Source organism: Trichomycterus rosablanca, chromosome 17, assembly GCF_030014385.1.
Source record: "Trichomycterus rosablanca isolate fTriRos1 chromosome 17, fTriRos1.hap1, whole genome shotgun sequence".
Taxonomy (NCBI): domain Eukaryota; kingdom Metazoa; phylum Chordata; class Actinopteri; order Siluriformes; family Trichomycteridae; genus Trichomycterus; species Trichomycterus rosablanca.
In genome coordinates this window covers 17,184,094-17,204,127 of record NC_086004.1, presented here as the reverse complement: position 1 = coordinate 17,204,127, position 20,034 = coordinate 17,184,094, and the positions used below count along the sequence as shown (strand labels likewise).

At 39.1% G+C, this 20,034-nt stretch overlaps 1 protein-coding gene across 1 annotated transcript; it reads right to left on the bottom strand.

Annotated features, from left to right (window-relative positions):
- Nucleotides 1-428: 428 nt before the first annotated feature.
- Nucleotides 429-16,692, bottom strand: si:dkey-181f22.4 (receptor-interacting serine/threonine-protein kinase 2). Its single transcript, XM_063012994.1, has 11 exons — nt 16,523-16,692; nt 14,738-14,894; nt 12,419-12,568; nt 12,010-12,152; nt 11,871-11,920; nt 8,800-8,958; nt 8,613-8,698; nt 8,427-8,495; nt 7,473-7,647; nt 6,719-6,898; nt 429-2,815 (listed from the first exon to the last, which is right to left on the bottom strand). Exons 1-11 carry the CDS (start codon nt 16,666-16,668, stop codon nt 2,496-2,498), a joined length of 1,635 nt encoding a protein of 544 aa, XP_062869064.1. The 5' UTR covers nt 16,669-16,692; the 3' UTR covers nt 429-2,495.
- Nucleotides 16,693-20,034: the final 3,342 nt, after the last annotated feature.

Below are 20,034 nucleotides of genomic sequence, written 5' to 3'. Positions count from 1 at the left end.
TACTTTGGAAAATCATTGTGACTTAACACAGTCCACCACTGCATCAAGAAATGAAACATGAAACTGTATTATGCATAGAAATGCTGATGAGTTCTCTGGGTCCAAAGTCACCTGAGATGGACCGGAGGAGAGGGGAAACGTGTTCTGTGGTCAGACGGGTGAATGGTTCAGCTCATTTTTGGGGGAAAACAGACACCGCATTTCACATGCCAAAGGTGAAAAAGACCATCTAGACTTTTACCAATAAAAGTGGTGCATTTAACAAATGTAATCAAGTTCAACATTGAAAACACTAAAAATCTTTTCTTTGTCCTTTTGTCTGTTAAATAAAAGTTCAAGTGAATTAACAAATGAAAGATTTCATTTTTTAATGAATTTTAGAAGTGTCCCAACTTTTGTGAGGGGTTTGTAGTTTTATATTGGCTTCATGCAGGGATACAGCAACATTTGATTAAACAAAGTAACTTTAATAATACATCACCAGTCTATACAAAAGACAACACAAAAACCATATAAATCAAGGCTGTAATCACAATATACATTGGGAGAGGGGACACCTTTTTCAATATTCAGATATGCTTAAAGCGTCCCCCAATATACTGATGTAAAAAATATAAATATGTTCTGTTCATGAGCTTTGCATAATGTTATGATCTGTCAGTTGGCAGTAATGTTTTACAAAGGCAGGACCCTACCATAGATTTGGTCCCCCCAAAATTTAATCCCTGGCTATGACTTTGATATAAATTCGAGTTAGGCACACAAATATTCTCAAAAAGACTTGAACAAGACAAAGTACTACAAAAATACTCTTGTTACAAGATACTCAACTTCTGAGCAGGATAAAATCCCGCACCATCACAGAAAACACTTTTGCAGTGCAACATGCACTACTAGATTCCACAACTTAGACGTTTTAAATCATGCAAGCATAAAAAGTGGTCCAAATGCATGCTCCAAAAAGTATTTAAAAAATATATAACGTAACAAACTAACGATTCTTGCTAACATAAAAGCTTTTTACATTTACATTTAGTTAGTGCCAAGTTGGTGCTAATGTTTGCAATACACAAAACTGTTCACATAATGCTTTCTTTTACACTCTAAAGTATTGTAATCAACAAGTGATCTCATCCAAGTTACTCTTTTAACTCCAAAGCATAGGAAGGGAGGGGGACTATAAATAATCCAGCACCTACAAATAATATGACACACACTTGATTAAGCACCCAACATATAATGTGTTCATTTGATTGCTGTGATCAAATCAACTTTTGTTTGATCAGGTCCAGCTCTGAATAACAGCTTCAAACCTTTAAAAGTTTTACATCCAAAATCTCCATGACGCTCACCAGAGAAAATGCTTCTAGATAACGGTGCAATTACTTTGTGCTTCTCAGTAACACAGGAATGCAAGCTTTAAATGCCTACGTGAAATTTTCAAAAGTATGTTGACACCTAACCATTTCAAAATCATGGGTATAAATGTGGATTTGCTCCCATCTATTTCCAGCTATAAAGGCCTTCACTGTTTTGGGAAGGATTTCACAAAATTTTGGCTTTGGGAATGTGTGCCAATTTACTCTGAGTATTTGTTAAGGCAAGGATTGATGTTTGAAATGGTTGCAGTTGACATTCCAATTTATTCCAAAGGTGTCCAGTGAAGTTGAGGTCAAAGCTCTGTTTAAACCGCTAAGTTCTTCAACACCAGACTTGTTAAACTTTGTCTTTTTGTTAACCTTGTGTATAGGTGACAGTTATGCTGAAACAGGGTTGCACAGTGGCTCAGAGGGTATCACTGTCGCCTCACAGTAAGAAGGTCTTGAATTCGATCCCCAGGTGGAGTGGTTCACATGTTCTCCCCGTGTCTGCGTGGGTTTCTTCCGGGAGCTCCGGTTTCCTCCCACAGTCCAAAGACATACAAGTGAGGTAAATTGGAGATACAAAATTGTCCATAACTGTGTTTGACATTAAACTTGTCCTGTCATTAATGTAATCAAAGTGTGTAAACCATGATGTTAAAATCCTAAAAAATAAATGTGTTAAACAGGAAACTGTCGCCACAAAGTTTGAAGCCTATTATTTATTTTAAATAATTTAGTGTAGTCAATTTGTCTTCTGCTGCTGGGGATTCCTGATTTTTTGCAGTTGAGGAGGGTATATTGCTGCTCACGCCTCCTCCGACCCGCGCGCAGCCCTTAACGGAACCCTTTTCCACCCATGCACTCTGCACAGGCGCCTCTATCCACCAATCAGGGTCCTTACACTGCCTCCCTGGAGGCACTGCCAATTAGGCCCGCTAGATGGCACCCAGCCGACCGGTGGCAACGCCGAGTTTCGAACCGAGAAGTTCAGAATCTCGGCGCTGGTGTGCTAGCGGAATATCCCGCTGCGCCACCTGGGCACCTGCAATGCGCATGGTTAAAACAGCTGAACTCAATATTTAGAAGAGGTGTCCACATACTTTCGGATATATAATCAACATGCAATGTTACTTAACTGCTCGCCCTTTGGAAGCTATTTGTGCGCATACAGCTGTTCACTGCCTCCGTTGAGACTAAACCCAGAGTGGTGGCTACTAGGACAGAGACGTTCTCTCCCAGGCAGGCACAGGTGTCGAGTAGACAGCGTGTGCGAGCACTCAGAGTGATGGGTGCATTGATGATCTCGTAAGCCTCACGTGTTACCGCTTGCCTTGCCCGCAAAACATCAAGCAGCTTGTTGAGTCGGCCCTCAGTCATGAAGTGCACGATGGCTTCACGTCTCTCCTGCAACAGCTGACCACAGGTCCGGCCAGAGGAAACATGACTTACAGCTGAAAAGCAAGAACAGGACAGAGATAAATACACCGGTACTGAAATGGTATCAGTTAGGATATACCAAACAGTTTTTGTAAGCACATTTACGTTTTGGAAATGTAGCAGGATGATGTGGTGGCACAGCTGAATAAGTGAGGTTTGATATGAACATTAACTAAAGCTCCTATTACATGTCTATGATTTTATGCACTGCCCTGCTGCCACATGACTGGCTGATTGGACTACTACATTATTGAGGAGACGTGTAGGTGTCCCAAATAAAGTGTCTGTGAGTGTTGTTGAATGCATTACTTTATATATAGTTAAATTAGTGGCAATTTAGGAGCAACCCTAAACATCCCACACTTTATGTTACAACAGTATGTAGAGGATATGTAACAACACTATCTATCAAAAATCCTTCACTTGGTGAATACCACTGTCGTCTCACAGCAAGAAGGTCCTGGGTTCAATTCTCAGGTAGAGTGTTCCGGGTTTTTTCTCCCTGTGTCTGCGTGAGTTTCCTCCAGGAGCCCTGGTTTCGTCCCACAGTCCAAAGACATGCAGTCAGGTTAACTAGAGCTAGTAAAATTGCCCTAGGTGTGAATGTATGGCCGATTGTGTGTGGGTGTGTTTGCCATGTGATGGACTGACGACCTGTCCAGGGTGTTTCCTACCTCGCCCAGTAACCTGAATCTACAGCACAACCCTGAGTAGGATAAAGCGGTGGTAAAACAGACAATGAAGTAACTGATCACAATGAATGACTGATCGCAAGATTAATAATGAGTAACACCACTAAATTAAGGGGTTTTGTCTGGCACCTCCCTGTTTTTCCTGTTTTCCACCTCAGTTGCTTTTAGCTATTTCAGTATGAATCTGGACCAAGATCTCTGTAAACCTGCTTTATGACAATGTTTATTGTTTAAAGAATGTATAATTAAAACAGCATATAACTGAATTATTATTTGGTTGATTGAGGCCACTGTTGGGTACCCTGAGCAAGGCCTTTAACCCTCAATTGCTCAAAATCGTGTTCAGTCATACCTGTAAGTCGATTTTGATAAAACCGTCTGATAAACACCAAAAATGTAAATGAGGAGCCAGATTTATGCTGATTAATTTGTATACACAGAGGTTTTCAAACCATGCAAAGGAAAAAAACAATCATAAAACAGGATGGTAACTTTAAGCTAAAAACATTGCATTTAAGCACAACCGACATACTGTTGTACAGTTTATTATGTTGTGCCTTGTGATTTATTTTTTGTTATAATAGAAGTGTTTAACTAGAAAAGAACCCTCATTGTTTACTTAACAACTTAATGGTGGGTCTGATTCACTGGGCGAAAGGTAGGAAACACCGTATAGGTCGCCATTGCAGGTCAAATAGACACATACACACACATTAACACACATATTCACACCTAGGGGGACTTTAGTAGCACCAATTAATCTGACTGCATGTCTTTGAAGTTGAAACTGAAGCACCCAGAGTGAACTCACGCTACCCAAATTAGGTACACACAAAGCACAACCTGCTGTCCATAATCAAGAAACTTACTTAATATAAAATATTATGCCTCCAGGGAGGAAACGAACTGGCCACAGATAAGGTAAAGGCGAGTCTGCAGTTCAGGAAGCAAGTCAACAGCCTTGCAGAACTGCTTACTGTGCACATCAGTGCACAACACAAGAATTTTTAAACACAGGCATGTTTAAACATTTTAAACATGTAAACAAAAGGATATATATATATATATATATATATATATATATATATATACGTATATATATATATACAGTATATATAATGTGTGTATAATGTTTGCCTGCCCCTTTTTCACCCAATCTAGTCGTGGCCTATTAAAGCTTATCTCTCTGTTGTCGCTGCCCCTACCCCCCATCAAGAAGATACTAGGCTGTTACATGATCCTTCCGACATAGGTGCAGCCACCAATAGCTTCTTTTCACCTGCCAACGATGGAATCTTACAAAGCTCAGTATCTTGTGCAGAGAGCAACGCACTGCCATCCGTGATAAGCCACCCCCGTGCAGACACCTCAACCAGTCAGCAGAGGCCACACTTGCACCAGAGATGAGGAATTCTGCAACACTGTTTTAGCCACTGTACCTCACCCTGCAGGCACCCAGCTGGCTTATAGCAGAGCTGATGTTAATTACAGTGTATCACAAAAGTGAGTACACCCCTCACATTTCTGCAGATATTTAAGTATATCTTTTCATGGGACAACACTGACAAAATGACACTTTGACACAATGAAAAGTAGTCTGTGTGCAGCTTATATAACAGTGTAAATTTATTCTTCCCTCAAAATAACTCAATATACAGCCATTAATGTCTAAACCACCGGCAACAAAAGTGAGTACACCCCTTAGTGAAAGTTCCTGAAGTGTCAATATTTTGTGTGGCCACCATTATTTCCCAGAACTGCCTTAACTCTCCTGGGCATGGAGTTTACCAGAGCTTCACAGGTTGCCACTGGAATGCTTTTCCACTCCTCCATGACGACATCACGGAGCTGGCGGATATTCGAGACTTTGCGCTCCTCCACCTTCCGCTTGAGGATGCCCCAAAGATGTTCTATTGGGTTTAGGTCTGGAGACATGCTTGGACAGTCCATCACCTTTACCCTCAGCCTCTTCAATAAAGCAGTGGCCGTCTTAGAGGTGTGTTTGGGGTCATTATCATGCTGGAACACTGCCCTGCGACCCAGTTTCCAGAGGGAGGGGATCATGCTCTGCTTCAGTATTTCACAGTACATATTGGAGTTCATGTGTCCCTCAATAAAATGTAACTCCCCAACACCTGCTGCACTCATGCAGCCCCAGACCATGGCATTCCCACCACCATGCTTGACTGTAGGCATGACACACTTATCTTTGTACTCCTCACCTGATTGCCGCCACACATGCTTGAGACCATCTGAACCAAACAAATTAATCTTGGTCTCATCAGACCATAGGACATGGTTCCAGTAATCCATGTCCTTTGTTGACATGTCTTCAGCAAACTGTTTGCAGGCTTTCTTGTGTAGAGACTTCAGAAGAGGCTTCCTTCTGGGGTGACAGCCATGCAGACCAATTTGATGTAGTGTGCGGCGTATGGTCTGAGCACTGACAGGCTGACCCCCCACCTTTTCAATCTCTGCAGCAATGCTGACAGCACTCCTGCGCCTATCTTTCAAAGACAGCAGTTGGATGTGATGCTGAGCACGTGCACTCAGCTTCTTTGGACGACCAACGCGAGGTCTGTTCTGAGTGGACCCTGCTCTTTTAAAACGCTGGATGATCTTGGCCACTGTGCTGCAGCTCAGTTTCAGGGTGTTGGCAATCTTCTTGTAGCCTTGGCCATCTTCATGTAGCGCAACAATTCGTCTTTTAAGATCCTCAGAGAGTTCTTTGCCATGAGGTGCCATGTTGGACCTTTCAGTGACCAGTATAAGAGAGTGTGAGAGCTGTACTACTAAATTGAACACACCTGCTCCCTATGCACACCTGAGACCTAGTAACACTAACGAGTCACATGACATTTTGGAGGGAAAATGACAAGCAGTGCTCAATTTGGACATTTAGGGGTGTAGTCTCTTAGGGGTGTACTCACTTTTGTTGCCGGTGGTTTAGACATTAATGGCTGTATATTGAGTTATTTTGAGGGAAGAATAAATTTACACTGTTATATAAGCTGCACACAGACTACTTTTCATTGTGTCAAAGTGTCATTTTGTCAGTGTTGTCCCATGAAAAGATATACTTAAATATCTGCAGAAATGTGAGGGGTGTACTCACTTTTGTGATACACTGTATATACACCTTTTCTGGGTGTGGCCAAAACACCAGTCTTCATACTGTCTCCGTACTTTTGGCATATACTGTGTAGGTGCATTTTATATTTTTACCTTGTTTTGCAGCACTGGGATGTTGTAGAGGGCCCTGTATGGGTGATGTGGGGGAGCCACATGGTGTGTTCTGGGGTGTAGGAGCCTGCCCCCGAGTTCCACCCCAAACTCCAACGCACTGTCTGAACCCAGGGTTTTCGCATGAACTGCTGGATGATCCCACTGAATTATTTGTAATATCTATAAACATAAAATATAAAATTAATTAATAAAATCTACATCATTCAGTATTTTTTCACAGTAAGTCTGGTGGCACCAACACTGAGAGCACCCTGGATAGAGCGCCACACTCTCACCCATTTATTTACTCACACCTCAGGACAATTAAAATTAGCCAATCCTCCTTCTGCAAGAGAAGGCAATCTATGCCAGCAAGAAGAATACATGCCAAGAAATATTAGACAGTCAGTGAAGGCAAGATTAAACTCAGGTTTCCAGGACCCTGGTGATGTGTGGCACTGTGTACTCTGGTTCCCTCCTACCTAAAAAAATGCAGCATTGGATTTATTACTTAAATTTGCCTTCAGGTGTGAGCGAACGGGTGACCAGTGTGTTAGATCTGACTATTCCTGCTTTTGCCCAGTATGTCGAGGTGGCAACATGACCTCCGCAACAAATAAAAATATTCTTCTACTTATTATTGTTACTATTAGTATTAGTAAGAATAATGAGAATACATGTTGATTATTATTTTAAGCAAAAAAGGATTAATAATGATCAATACTTTGATAAATTCTAGCAAATTATTACTCACCCCTACAGCATCCAGTCGGAGAGGAAGCCCTCGGTTTTGTGTGAAATGAGGTGTTTTGTCTTGCAATAATCTCATCTGACTTTGGGATCTGAGAAGCAGTTTTCTTTGAGAAAGGCGTGTTCACTGGAATGGTTTTACATGTCACGTTTTTTGGATGCGTGTAGCCACCATAGCCCTGGTAAAGCATTAACAAAGGTTTAATTCCAGATGTAACTTCTATAGAAAAATAATGAATTAATGGGCCATTCCGCCGAGTCGGTGCTATTTCTGTCCCCAGGACATTATATGTATAAATGTATGTGAAAATTCTTTTTAATTGAGCAAAGTGTCCAGCACATTAATCAAATTGCAAATTTAGGATATATAATTTAAAACATTTATAAAAATTCCCTATTACACTGAAAAATTTTATGTTTTCATCTCCCCACTCCCTAACGCTACAATGAAATATAATGAGTAAAATCTTTCCTTTTCCTGCATTGTTTAGTGACTCCATATCCCACCTATGTTTACAATATTTATTTTCCATAAACAATGTGTAATAATGTGGTTAAAATACATTATTTAGTCATGTCCCCAGGTTTTCACTCAGTCCTGTAACATATTCATCTTTCTGAAAAATCTGGAAATATTCTAGAAGTCCCATTTTTAACAGAAGTGTACATTATCTGTATCTACTGAGAGCCATGGGATATTTGTTGATTTTAAAAATATTTTTTTGATAAATCACTAGACTGTGCCCAGTGTTCTTCTGCTTTTAGCATGAACTCCATACTGCTATATTTCATGGATTTACTAATTCTATGTTAAAAACTCCTGTTACTCATATACAGCCATCTTCCACTTAGAAACCATCGAGTTACTACACCCAAATGGCACCCATATAATTTATTAAAAGCATAGTTTACTGTAACATTACACTGAAATATATACAGATTCCAACAAGTCTCCTACCTCCAGGTTGTTGAGCTCAATAGGTAGTGCCCATGATGGGGAGTGTTTGCAGCTAAGCACTGCCCTCTCCTGGGGGTACAACACAAACACCAACATCGATTAATTCACTAGCAATCATAGATGTATTATCTTAAAAATGATGTTTTAAATACGTGCCAGGCTTATCAAGACAGACATGATTGGTACCTTGCATGATTGTAAAAGGTGAACAGCTGTAGTAAAAGTATCTAAATGACCTGATTCTAGAGCCTTCCTGAGTTCCACTACACACTCTATGTTGAAATCAAATACAAATGGTGGTTAGGAACAAGTTTGTGTAAATGTGAAGTAGTAGTATTGTTGTAAATAATAATAAAAAAAAGTGTAATCTAACCTTCTGCTTGTGGGCGTCGTTCTGGCAGAGCTGAACAACATCTTATCATAAGCTGAGTAAGGGCATGGCAGCGGGGAGTTTCTGGGGGCAACATCCTAATGGCAACACCTGCATCCACTCCATACTGCCCAAAGACTAGTGTCCGTGCCTGATCAAGACCTGAAAATAGAAGTAATTGCATGTTTGCTGTGTATACAGTAGACGATTTTTCCAGTGTCTGTTGAGATTTGTGTCCATTTACTCAAAAACGCATATGTGAGGTCAGGTCAGTCAACATTTCTATTAATACTAAATGGGAACGAGTTTGGGGCTTTCTGCAAGCCACTGAAGTTCCTCAAAACCAAACTTGCCAAACCGTGTTTATGGACCTCGCTTTGTGCAACAAGGCACAGTCATGCTGGAACAGAAGACAGGCCTTTCTCAAACTGTTGACATTATTTTAGAAGCATATAATTAATTTCAGATAATTATTTTTTTGCAACTGTGATCAATTAGTATATCTAAAACACCTCAATAATTAAAAGGGGTGTCCAAAAACTTTTGGTCATATAGTGCATTTACACTGTAAAAGTATTTGCATATGTGTGTTGGATTCTTTACTTAGCTGCACTGTAAAATTGGCAATAAAGAACTAGGACACTTCATTCGTGAGTCATTATCATTTTTATAGTGCTGTAATTTAATAGATCAAATAAAAGCAAAAGAGTAAGTTAAATACAGGATCAAACAATCAGGAAAAACCTGATGAATACAACTACAGGCTGAAACAAGCTGGGCTAAAAATAGAGCAACTCCTGTAGGCAGAGGTGGCAAAAAGCACGCAAGTTCTTTATTTAAGTAAATCTGATACTAATACTAATCTGATAAACAAAAAATACTTAAGTAAAAGTTGATGTGTGGCTTATATATTTCACTCAAAATGTATAAAAGCTACTGATGTTCTTAAAGTAAAAAAAATAAAAACATTTCTTTAAAAAGCCTTTTTAACTGTAACTTTTGAAACAGCTAATTTGTCTGTTAATGAGTGTGAGAGGTACATATCTATGTACATATGCTATATATCAAAGACACTGGGGGTACATAATGGTTTGTACTACAACTACATGAATCATCCACAAAAATCATTTAAATGACATTATTATATTCAGCTAACCACAGCAAAAGCAGAATATGAGGAACCCAAATATACAAAATACTTTGGAATTATTTATACATGCTGCCAAATGCCAATATTTGGTATTGCAATATAATACAATAATAAACCCAAAGTTAGTATATTAACCGAAGTTATAGTTATTATCGACTCTTTGAAATACTGTCACTGCGTTTTAGCTGAATAAACTGCATCCAGTGGTTTTAGAGCAGATTTCTTTTAAACACAGTACACTTTCCTATTGTGGTCACCAAGGGTTCTGCTATTTGGCCTGGTGAAAAATGTATTATAATCCAAAAGACATAATATTCAGTCAGACTTTTAATGAAGGATTGCTGTTTTTAGGAAAGAAAATGTTATTTTCGAATACAATATTCAACTAGCAGCGCTTGTTAAAAAAGTGCTAATACTAAACCCTGAATCCTTACCATACTTTACTTGCCAATCTACATGACCTCTGATGACTGAGTTCATGTAGCGCACCCAAAAATATGAATGTTCCCTAAGTAGAACTTAAAATTGACAGTGAAAGTAAATGCGCCACGAAAAAAGACTCTATATCAGATATATCTATATAGATATCGGATCTATCAAGGGCCGGTTTTTTGATGATTGGGCTTAATGCAGCAGTTTTTAATGTAGCCGGAACACAGCCAGAGGAGAGTGAGAGATTGACTAGGTGTGAGATAGGTTCAGACAAATCAGAAACACAGCGCTGGAGAAGATAGGTGGGAGCAGGGTCAAGACATGAAGATGAAGACTTTGTAATAATTTGTAATACTTTGTAATAATTTTAACAATGTTAGCTGAGTCAATTAAAGAAAAGGTAGAGAATGAAAATGCTGGGGAAAAAGATGAGAGGAATTCAGGATTGACAGCAGGGGAATTTAGCAATTCCTGATAGATGGTTGACACCTTGTCATCAAAAAAACTCAGGAATGCATTACATAAATCAGTTGAAGCGGCCAGAGAATCAGACTGCGGGCGCAGGAGCTTATTTACAACTGCGAAAAGAAGTTTGGGGTTCTGACCAGCTTTTAGAAGTACATCTGCATAATAAGCAGAGCGAGCACTATTTAGAGCAACCTTGTATTTAAACTGGTGATCAGTATATGCCAAAAGGTGAACTTGCAACCCAGATTTCTTATATAGACGCTCGAAACGTCTACCAGCAGTTTTTAGAACACAGAGTGTGTGAGTAAACCAGGGAGCCCTGTGGGTAGAGGGCACAGATCTGGTTTTAACCGGTGCCAAGGTGTCAAGACAAGCAGCAAGGGTCTGATTATAAAATAAAACAGCCTCATTAACAGAGTGCATAGAGCAAAGTTGGAAGTATTTAAAAGGGCAGACAGAGCGAGAAGATCAACAGCTTTTACATTACGATAGGTAAGTACAGTTTTAGGGCGACATTTGATAGCAGGTAGAGACAGAGAAGCATAAATTAGTAAATGATCAGATACGCCTGTACAATGGCCAGTCACATTATTGATAATCCCACTCGTCGAACAAATTATGTCCAGAATGTGACCTTTCTTGTGAGTTGGAAAATCCACATGCTGTGTGAGATCAAAACAACTCAAATTAAATAATTCTTTCAGTTAAAGGCATGGATGAGTTTTATTTCACACAAATTGGGAACTGTCTACCTCTGCTTGGGGTAAGCCATAAAAACAGCCAGTAAGATTCATGAAAGCTAAAGTAACAAGCCTGTTTTGAAAAAGTAGTGAGTAAAAAGTACTAATTTTCATTTCAAACGTAGTAAAAGTAAAAATATTAAGTTGCAGATATAATCAGAAAATGCAGCTACCCTAAAAGTACTTCTACTTTGTTACTTGCTGACTGACTAGTTAGAATATGGAGACAATGGAATTACTATCTTACTATCTCATGTGAAAATGATACAAATGATAATACATACCTTGACCAGGTGGCCTTCTGTTCAGAACCTCCCAAATCATCACACCGAAACTAAAACAGTGAGACGTTTTAATAGATAAAAGAACTGTACAAATATGTGTGCTTTAAAAACAAGCTACTGATGGCACTGCCAAACTCACCTGTATATGTCAGCTTTTAAAGTGGGTGTATTTCCCAGTATAACCTCTGGTGCCAGGTGGACAAGGTCTCTAAAACATGGTGTACCACCATTGGAGACATGCATTTTTACTTCCACGCCCATCTGCTGACCCCAGTCACACAACTGCGAAGCAAAGATAAGCACTAGTATATCAATGTGAACAATCTGTGTTTAATCTACTAACATACCTGCTACAGCTACACTGTATCTGAATCGATAAACTGATTACAATTAAAATATAATTCACATCGATCTGATTCACATGTGTTCTTAAGGAAATGGTAAAAGAAATACTGGTAATGCTCATAAAATGATTATATGAATAAATAAATAAAAAATTTGAGCTGCATCCTGACCCTGACAAACCTCATTTTCATCAAGACCAGTACCTTAGCATGGTATTGATGGTCAAGGAGAACGTTGGTGGTCTTTAGTGCTCCATGAGGCAAAGGAATGCCATGCAGGTGGTTTAAACCTTTGGCCACATCCAACAGTATCTGTAGCTTGATGGCCATGGGCAATTCTGGATACAGGTGTGTCTGATAAAAGACAAAGAAGGACAAATATGTACTTAACTCCTGAAAAAAATTAATATTAAGCATGTGACAACATGACCTTGTATAATAAATTCATCCCTTTAACTTTTTTATAATTTGCAATGTGACATGCATGTGGACACACTTTTTCGAGTTCAACTTCAGTGTCCTGCACAGGACCACAACAACATTGAAAACTTTGGGATAAATTAAAATGTTGACTGGGTGGTGCATTGATCTATTATGCTTGCCCACTATTGCTAAGATTTGCGTATAAATCTCAATATGTGCTATCAACCAACCAGGCTCCTACACAGACATTATTGGGGGGTGGGGGGGACTATTGGGAGCACCCAAAGCCCCATGATGGATTGGTGCACTGCCCGGGGTATGTTTCTTTTGAAAGTTATTATTGGGGGTCGGGGAGGACTTTTGGGAGCACCCAAAGCCCCATGATGGATTGGTGCACTGCCCGGGGTATGTTTCTGCCTTGCACCCAGTATTTAAGATATCCTTTATTTGTCATATATACATATACAGGTGTACAGTACAATGAAATTCTTTCTTCGCATATCCCAGCTTGTTTGGAAGCTGGGGTCAGAACGCAGGGTCAGCCATTGTACGGCGCCCCTGGAGCAGAGAGAGTTAAGGGCCTTGCTCAAGGACCCAACAGTGGCTGCATATCAGAGCCTGGATTTGAACCACCAATCTTCCGGTTGATAGCCCAAAGCTCTACCCACTAGGCTACCACTGTCCCTTAACTGTCCCCACTTCTCCCTTTCTGGTGAAACCGGACCCACTGCGACCCTAACCAGGATAAGCCAGTGGTAAAAAATAAAAATGAAATGAATGAATAAAATAAATTGCAACTGTATGTTTAAATATATACGTACTGCACTCCATTAGGTACACCAATCTGGTGTGTAATTTACAGATTATTTTATATGCTATACCTGTGACACAAATTCATTTTGTAGGTGTACAATTACTAACTGTAGCTTGTCTGTTGCTCTGTCCACTCTGTCACCCTCAATACCCCATTATTGCTCCACCACCAAAAACAACATTTGGTCAGTGGGGGCACTATAGGGGTTCCATCTGATTAACAAATGTGGTACAGGGGAATGAGAAAGTGCATAGAGCAATGGATTGAATGCAGTCAGTAATTGTATATCCACAAAGTTCATCTGAATGATAAGTAAAGCTTATAAAATAATCAGTAAATTTACTAATCAGATAGGTTTACTTAATTAAGTGTTTAATGAAGTGCTTTTTAGGACACATTAAGGACAGTGTATTGTGTACTTTATCGTCTGTATTCGACAGAAAACTGGGTGTAAGAGGTCATTTGAGTTGTCAATGAAAAGGCTTGATAAATAGCATGAATGAACACAAATGTGCTTAAATGTGTCCAACTATTTGAGTAAAACAACAAATTCCATGTAATCTTGGTCAGGTAGTCAATAATGCTTTAACAATTCATTCACATTACTTTAAATGTCTAGACTTGTACTGTACTGCAGTACTGTCTATGACATGATTAAATGTAAGGTCAGATTGCATGTTAGTTTTGATGTTCGTGTTCTGCTGTGGGTTGAGCATAACAGAGAAGCTACATAGGGGATTTCCACTCTGCTGTCAGACAAAAGACTTTTGCTTTTAGTGTTGATAAATATAGATGAGGTTACCTAATCCTGCATACCTGCCTAGTGACCATTACTCATCAACTTCTGCTTTAAAAATCAGATTTTAAAAACCTCCAAATATAGTATAATTTATAGGTTAATTCAATTTAAAAAGTCACATTTTAAACATGGATTTTAGTTTAGTAAAAGTATGTTTCAAAACTTTACGACCAGCTGAGATCATACAGGCAAACTGCAGTAATTTGGTCATGTAGAAACTGGTAGATTAATCTGTTTACTAAACTAATGCTCTTTTAGCCTCAGCCCTGGGTGAGACATGCAACATTGATAATGCAATAACCAAAAGAATGTGGATACATAGTCATGAGGTTGTTGAGCAACCCCCTTTCCAAATGTATTCATATTAATTCCTCACCTATTTCTTGACTATAACAGCCTATAGTTCTCTGTAAAGTTCTCTGGAGTGTGATCTGTGTGATTTTGTGTTTGTCCAGTCAAAGTATAATTTATTTAACCCATACTGCACCTCATAGAGCAGAGAATGAAGAGAACCTTCAGGCATCCAATCCCAAAGCAAGCCGATCAGCGAACGACTCCTATACACACCGAGTGGCAGCATGATCCGCTCATTACACCCTCTGCCCAGCGCCACTGCATTTTTTACCCGAGACAGCCAGGCACAGCTGAAATGGAGACACAAATGCAGTCTTTAGCAAAAGTTCAACAAGTCTAGTCAACTTCATTATTTTGTTGATTAAAACAAGTTGGCACATGCTCTACAGAGTCTGCTCTATTTTAATGCACATATTTTATTCACGCATTGCAAAAGGGACATAAAGATTTTTTGTTTTGAAATATGTTTATATCATCGTTGTATTACTAAGTAACAGGTTTGGGCAGAAAGGGTAAGAAAATCTTAGGATATTGATTAAAGGGTCAGGAGCAATCACACAGCCCATTTATTCCCCATAGACCGCCCAGATTTAAACCCCACATCAGAAAAAAGTTGAAACAATATTGAAAATGCAAACAAAAAAAACTAAAAAGTGTTTCTTATTTGTACTTAAGGCTTTTATTTCATTGCAGACAGTATGAACTTTAATGATATTTAGGATTTGTCTGTTCAAATCCAATTCCCTGTTCATATAAATCCATTATATCCATATACAGTAGACCCTTGAGTTACGAACGATTTACCATACGAACATTTTGGGTTACGAACGATCTTTTTCAACTTAACATACGAACAAATTTCGGATTACGAACCGAAATTCACAAACACGTGACATCACAAGCAAGTTGCCTCCGACCGACTCTCTCTCTCTCTCTCTATACAGTGAGCAAACATTCGGACAGCGAACAGTGTTTTCTTTATATTTTGTAAAATTCTATATTAAATGTCCCCAAAGAAGATCCAAAGAAAATGAACAAATCTATTACATTTGTTGTTGTATAATTACTCCTGCCAGTAGCTGTCACTGTGTATCAGACAGAGGGGACAGTGAGTGAGAGAGAAGAAGGAATTCGGCTCAGTAAAGTAGTCTTTCTTTTGTGCAATTACTTCTACAAAATACAACACTATTGAAATAAAGAAGGAAATAATAGGGAAATATGACAGTTATTGTTGTTTCTGCTAGATACATTTTATAAAAAAAGAAGGAAATTTATTATGGTGTATGGTATGGCACACGTACTGTACTGAAATAGGATGTGTGTTTTTTTTTATGTACAGTACAGTACCACTGTGTATTGTTTATTACAGGAATGTCTTCTATAATTTAAGAATAAAGCGGAAATATACTTGTATTTATAACAAAAAAGACAATTTAAGACATTAGAAAGGTTAGGTATTATTTCTTATGGGAAAAATAGGTTTAACTAACGAACATTTGGCTTAAGAACAGCCCTTAGGTAGAAATTAAATTCGTATGTCAAGGGTCTACTGTACTGCATTTCAGGCATGCAACACATTTCAAAAAAGTTGGGACGGTAAAGCATTTACCTCACATACCTCACAGACCATTTTACCGAGCATACAAAGCCATGAAGTGTTTCAGGTGTTATTTAAAATAATTTTAAAAAGCTAAACCTGTAAATCGGGTTGAGCTAGAAGTAATACTGCAGATACAGATATATCAGATAGTGAAGAAAAAGAAAAGTTTGAAAATGAAGTCAAAACTTTGATATGCGAAGCCTTGCAACCGTCACAAAACACATTTTGTCTAATACATACGAAAAACAATGCACGTTGTGTCTAAACATTAAGCTGACTCTGTTTAGAACAGAAAAACGCATTAGTATTAGTATTTACCTTTCAGTACTGAGCAGTTTCAGAACCGCCGGGTTTGTTGTACCCTTCAGGTCACCTCGCAAACACGCATCCAGTCCTGTCCCCACCAGAGCCACATTCCTCAAGTCTAATTCATTAATATCCTTTAATCCGGTGACCTGAGCCATCGTCTTCACAAGCTTTACATTAAATTACATTCACACAGAGGAGTATGAGCTTGTGCTGGATGGTGAAAGCAGCAGTCCGACTGAATGTGAAAGTGCTGAATGACGCAATGTGTTTACAGCTCATCTGAGATCAGCAGAAATCCCCTACTGCTGCTCCAACCAAACCAGCTACATAGCACGAGAACTAACAGCAACCCCAAGCCAAAAAAGTGAAATAAAAACCTACCTCAGAGCAAACAAACAAAACTCACACTCTTAGATGTTTGTTTGTTTGTTTGTTTATTAGGATTTTAACGTCATGTTTTACACTTTGGTTACATTCATGACAGAAACAGTAGTTATGAACCTCATTACACAAGGTTCATCAGTTTACAAGGTTATATCGAACACAGTCATGGATAATTTGGTGTCTCCAATTCACCTCACTTGCATGTCTTTGGACTGTGGGAGGAAACTGGAGCACCCGGAGTAAACCCACACAGACACAGGGAGAACATGCAAACTCCACACAGAAAGGACCTGGACCGCCCCACCTGGGGATCGAACCCAGGACCTTCTTGCTGTGAGGCGACAGTGCTACCACTCTTAGAAGTAGTGTGTCATTTTTTCTACACATTTGCTGTTAAACCAATGCAACCTGTAACACACTTTGTGCCAGTTCTGATACTTTTGACACCGGCATGTGTAGTGTAATGTCACTCCCAAGTAGCACTTTCTATGTGTAACACCCCGAGAATATACATTTGCTTGAAAATATATTAATTCAACTTTACTAGAGTATAAAAAGGAAGTTTAATCAAATGTTTCAAAAGTTGACTCTCTTTTTAGATAATGCTAATGTTTTGTCATAAAGTTGACTAAAGCTAAGTGTAAGTTTAAACTTTAAAGTTCAGCTTTACCAAAAAGATTATAAGCACAGAAGTATGTTACTGTAAACCTAAGCATGATTTTCTATTTACATTTACCAATAAATTATCTGTTAAAAGTTGTTTTTATTGACATTGTTTAATGTTATCCAACTGAGTCGCTCAGGTGGCGCAGCGGTAAAGTACGCTAGTGCACCAGAGTTGGGGTTTCGAATACATCGTAGGGGGAGTATGTCAGTTGAGAGGCGTCCTCAGTCAGCGGTGAAGGGTCGAATCAGTATAGAGGACGCACTCAGGGTGATTGGACACGACTAGATTAGGGTGGAAAAATTGGAAAAAAAAAGGTTAGCCAACTGGCTAACGTGAACTTGGCCTTTTAGTTTAGTCAAAAATATTGCCAAAACACGTTGGTTAACAGTTTGTTGGATAGCTCTGTGCCAAAGGTTTCATTTAATTATTAAAAGAAAAATAAAACAAACCAGCTATTTAAACAAGTAAGGGACTGTCATAAAATGGAATAATACACTCACTAACTTTCTTAACCTCTTATCCAATTAGGGTGGGGTGGGGGGTTTGCTGAAGCCTATCCCAGCTTTTCAATGGGGGCAAGGCACACAGTAACACCCTGAACGGGGTGCCAGTCCATCGCAGGGCAGACACACACACACACAAATACACACACCCATTCACCTATAGGGCAATTCAGTGTCTCCAATTAACCTGACTGCATGTCCTTGGACTGTGGGAGGAAAACAGAGCTCCCAGAGGAAACCCACACAGACATGGGGAGAACAAGCAAACTCCAGACAGAAAGGACCCGGACCGCCCCGCCTGGGGATCGAACCCAGAACCTTCTTGCTGTGAGGTGACAGTGCTACCCACTAAGCCACCAGGTCACCCTAAATGGAACAATAACGTATGAATATTTATAATGTTAATAATCTTTATACAAATAAATAAATAAATCTATAAAGCTGTATTTTAATTTGATTTATTAATATCAAACCATATTTTTTAATTCCTAAAGCTTTAATATCTAAACCCAGGACCTTCTTTCTGTGAGGCAACAGTGCTTCCCATTGAGTCACCGTGCTTCCCTCAAAATACAGAGAAAGAAAAATAATTACCTCAAAATAATGACTTAGTATCTCAGAATAATGACATAGCAATTCACTTAACAATAAAAAAAAAAAAATAAGTGCTGGATTTTTTAAGAAGCAGAAATGGGCTTTCATACAACCACTGTGGCTAGCTCACTAAAGCCAAAGGGGTGATATTCCCAGAATGCAGCGAACCACTGGCTGAATAAGGAAAATTTGCTAAATGTGAGCATTTGTGTCCTTTATTGTAGTGTGTAGTTTAAGTTCTAGATATATGTTAGTGTTTTTGGTTACCCTAAGCCCCCTTGTGCCTATAAAAGTCAGCCAAAAAATAGATGTGGCTTAATGTGTCCCTTGATTTACATCAAGAATATTCTTTCCTTTCTGTAAAAAAGAAAAATTGTTTCCTAATGCCTCGTCCTTGACTTCAGAAATGCCACAATAATGTCAGAACTAAAATGGCTCAAGGGGGCAGAAATGGCTGATTGGTAAAGTCGATCGACTGCGAAGACAAGAAGGAGAAGCTCAGAGCTGAGACGAAAAGGAGAAGAAAGATGGCTGGGCCGTATCGACGATGGCACTTCGTGGGGGTTGGGTACCGAGTTGTATGCCTGCCCAACCCTGCCTGACAAAGCCAGCATTTTCACCCAGAGCCACTGGAGCAAGCTGGCCGGCAACAGCCCACAACCCTGAGTTCACTGCAGGACAACCGGACCAGCAGAAGTGTTTGTGGTTGACGTTGCTTTCACTGAAATATTATTATAACTATAATAACATGCATAATGACAGTCTTTATTCTCAAAAGTCAAATAGTTAAACATGTTAAAACTTTTACAGTTCAATCTGTGTGTCATGATATATGGTACCTTCATGCCCCAGTAATAACTTATCTTGCCTTTTCAAGCAGACAGAGCTTCCCTAAAGCAAAACCGTTTAGTCATGTAGCAATAAAACAGGGTTGCAGCTTCCTATTTTTGGCAGAATAATTTATTAGTAAGATTTATTAGTAAGGTTTTATAGTCTCTGTACAACAACATGAATCCCCTTGTAATAAAATAGTATGAGAAATAACAAGCACAAAAGTTGTGGCACAGGACCTTTTTTGGAGTCATTTTGGTTGGCTGGGGCCATACGTTGATGCAGCTGGCAGAGAGAGTGCTATGAAACATGTGCAGTACTGACTGCATAATTTTACCTGCATGAGGCAGATTGATATAAGGATACACATACATTGTCACACAACTACAAAATAAAACACTGGAGTTTATAAACAAATGTGTAATTGACTACTTTGTTAGCAGACAACTAGTTAGTAATAAATATTCCTACAACCAACTACTTACCAGCTTTAACACTTACTTTTCTTTAATGCTTGAGAGTTAGGCCTTGTTTAAAATCAT

Bases quoted from the DNA above. Each gene is read 5' to 3' on its own strand.
- si:dkey-181f22.4 (XM_063012994.1), bottom strand. From the start codon at position 16,668: ATGGCTCAGGTCACCGGATTAAAGGATATTAATGAATTAGACTTGAGG. The intron at 14,895-16,522 runs GTAAATACTAAT...TCTCCATTTCAG, and splicing joins AAACTGCTCAGTACTGAAAG to CTGTGCCTGGCTGTCTCGGG. The intron at 2,816-6,718 runs GTAAAAATATAA...CTTGCTTTTCAG, and splicing joins TCCCAGTGCTGCAAAACAAG to CTGTAAGTCATGTTTCCTCT.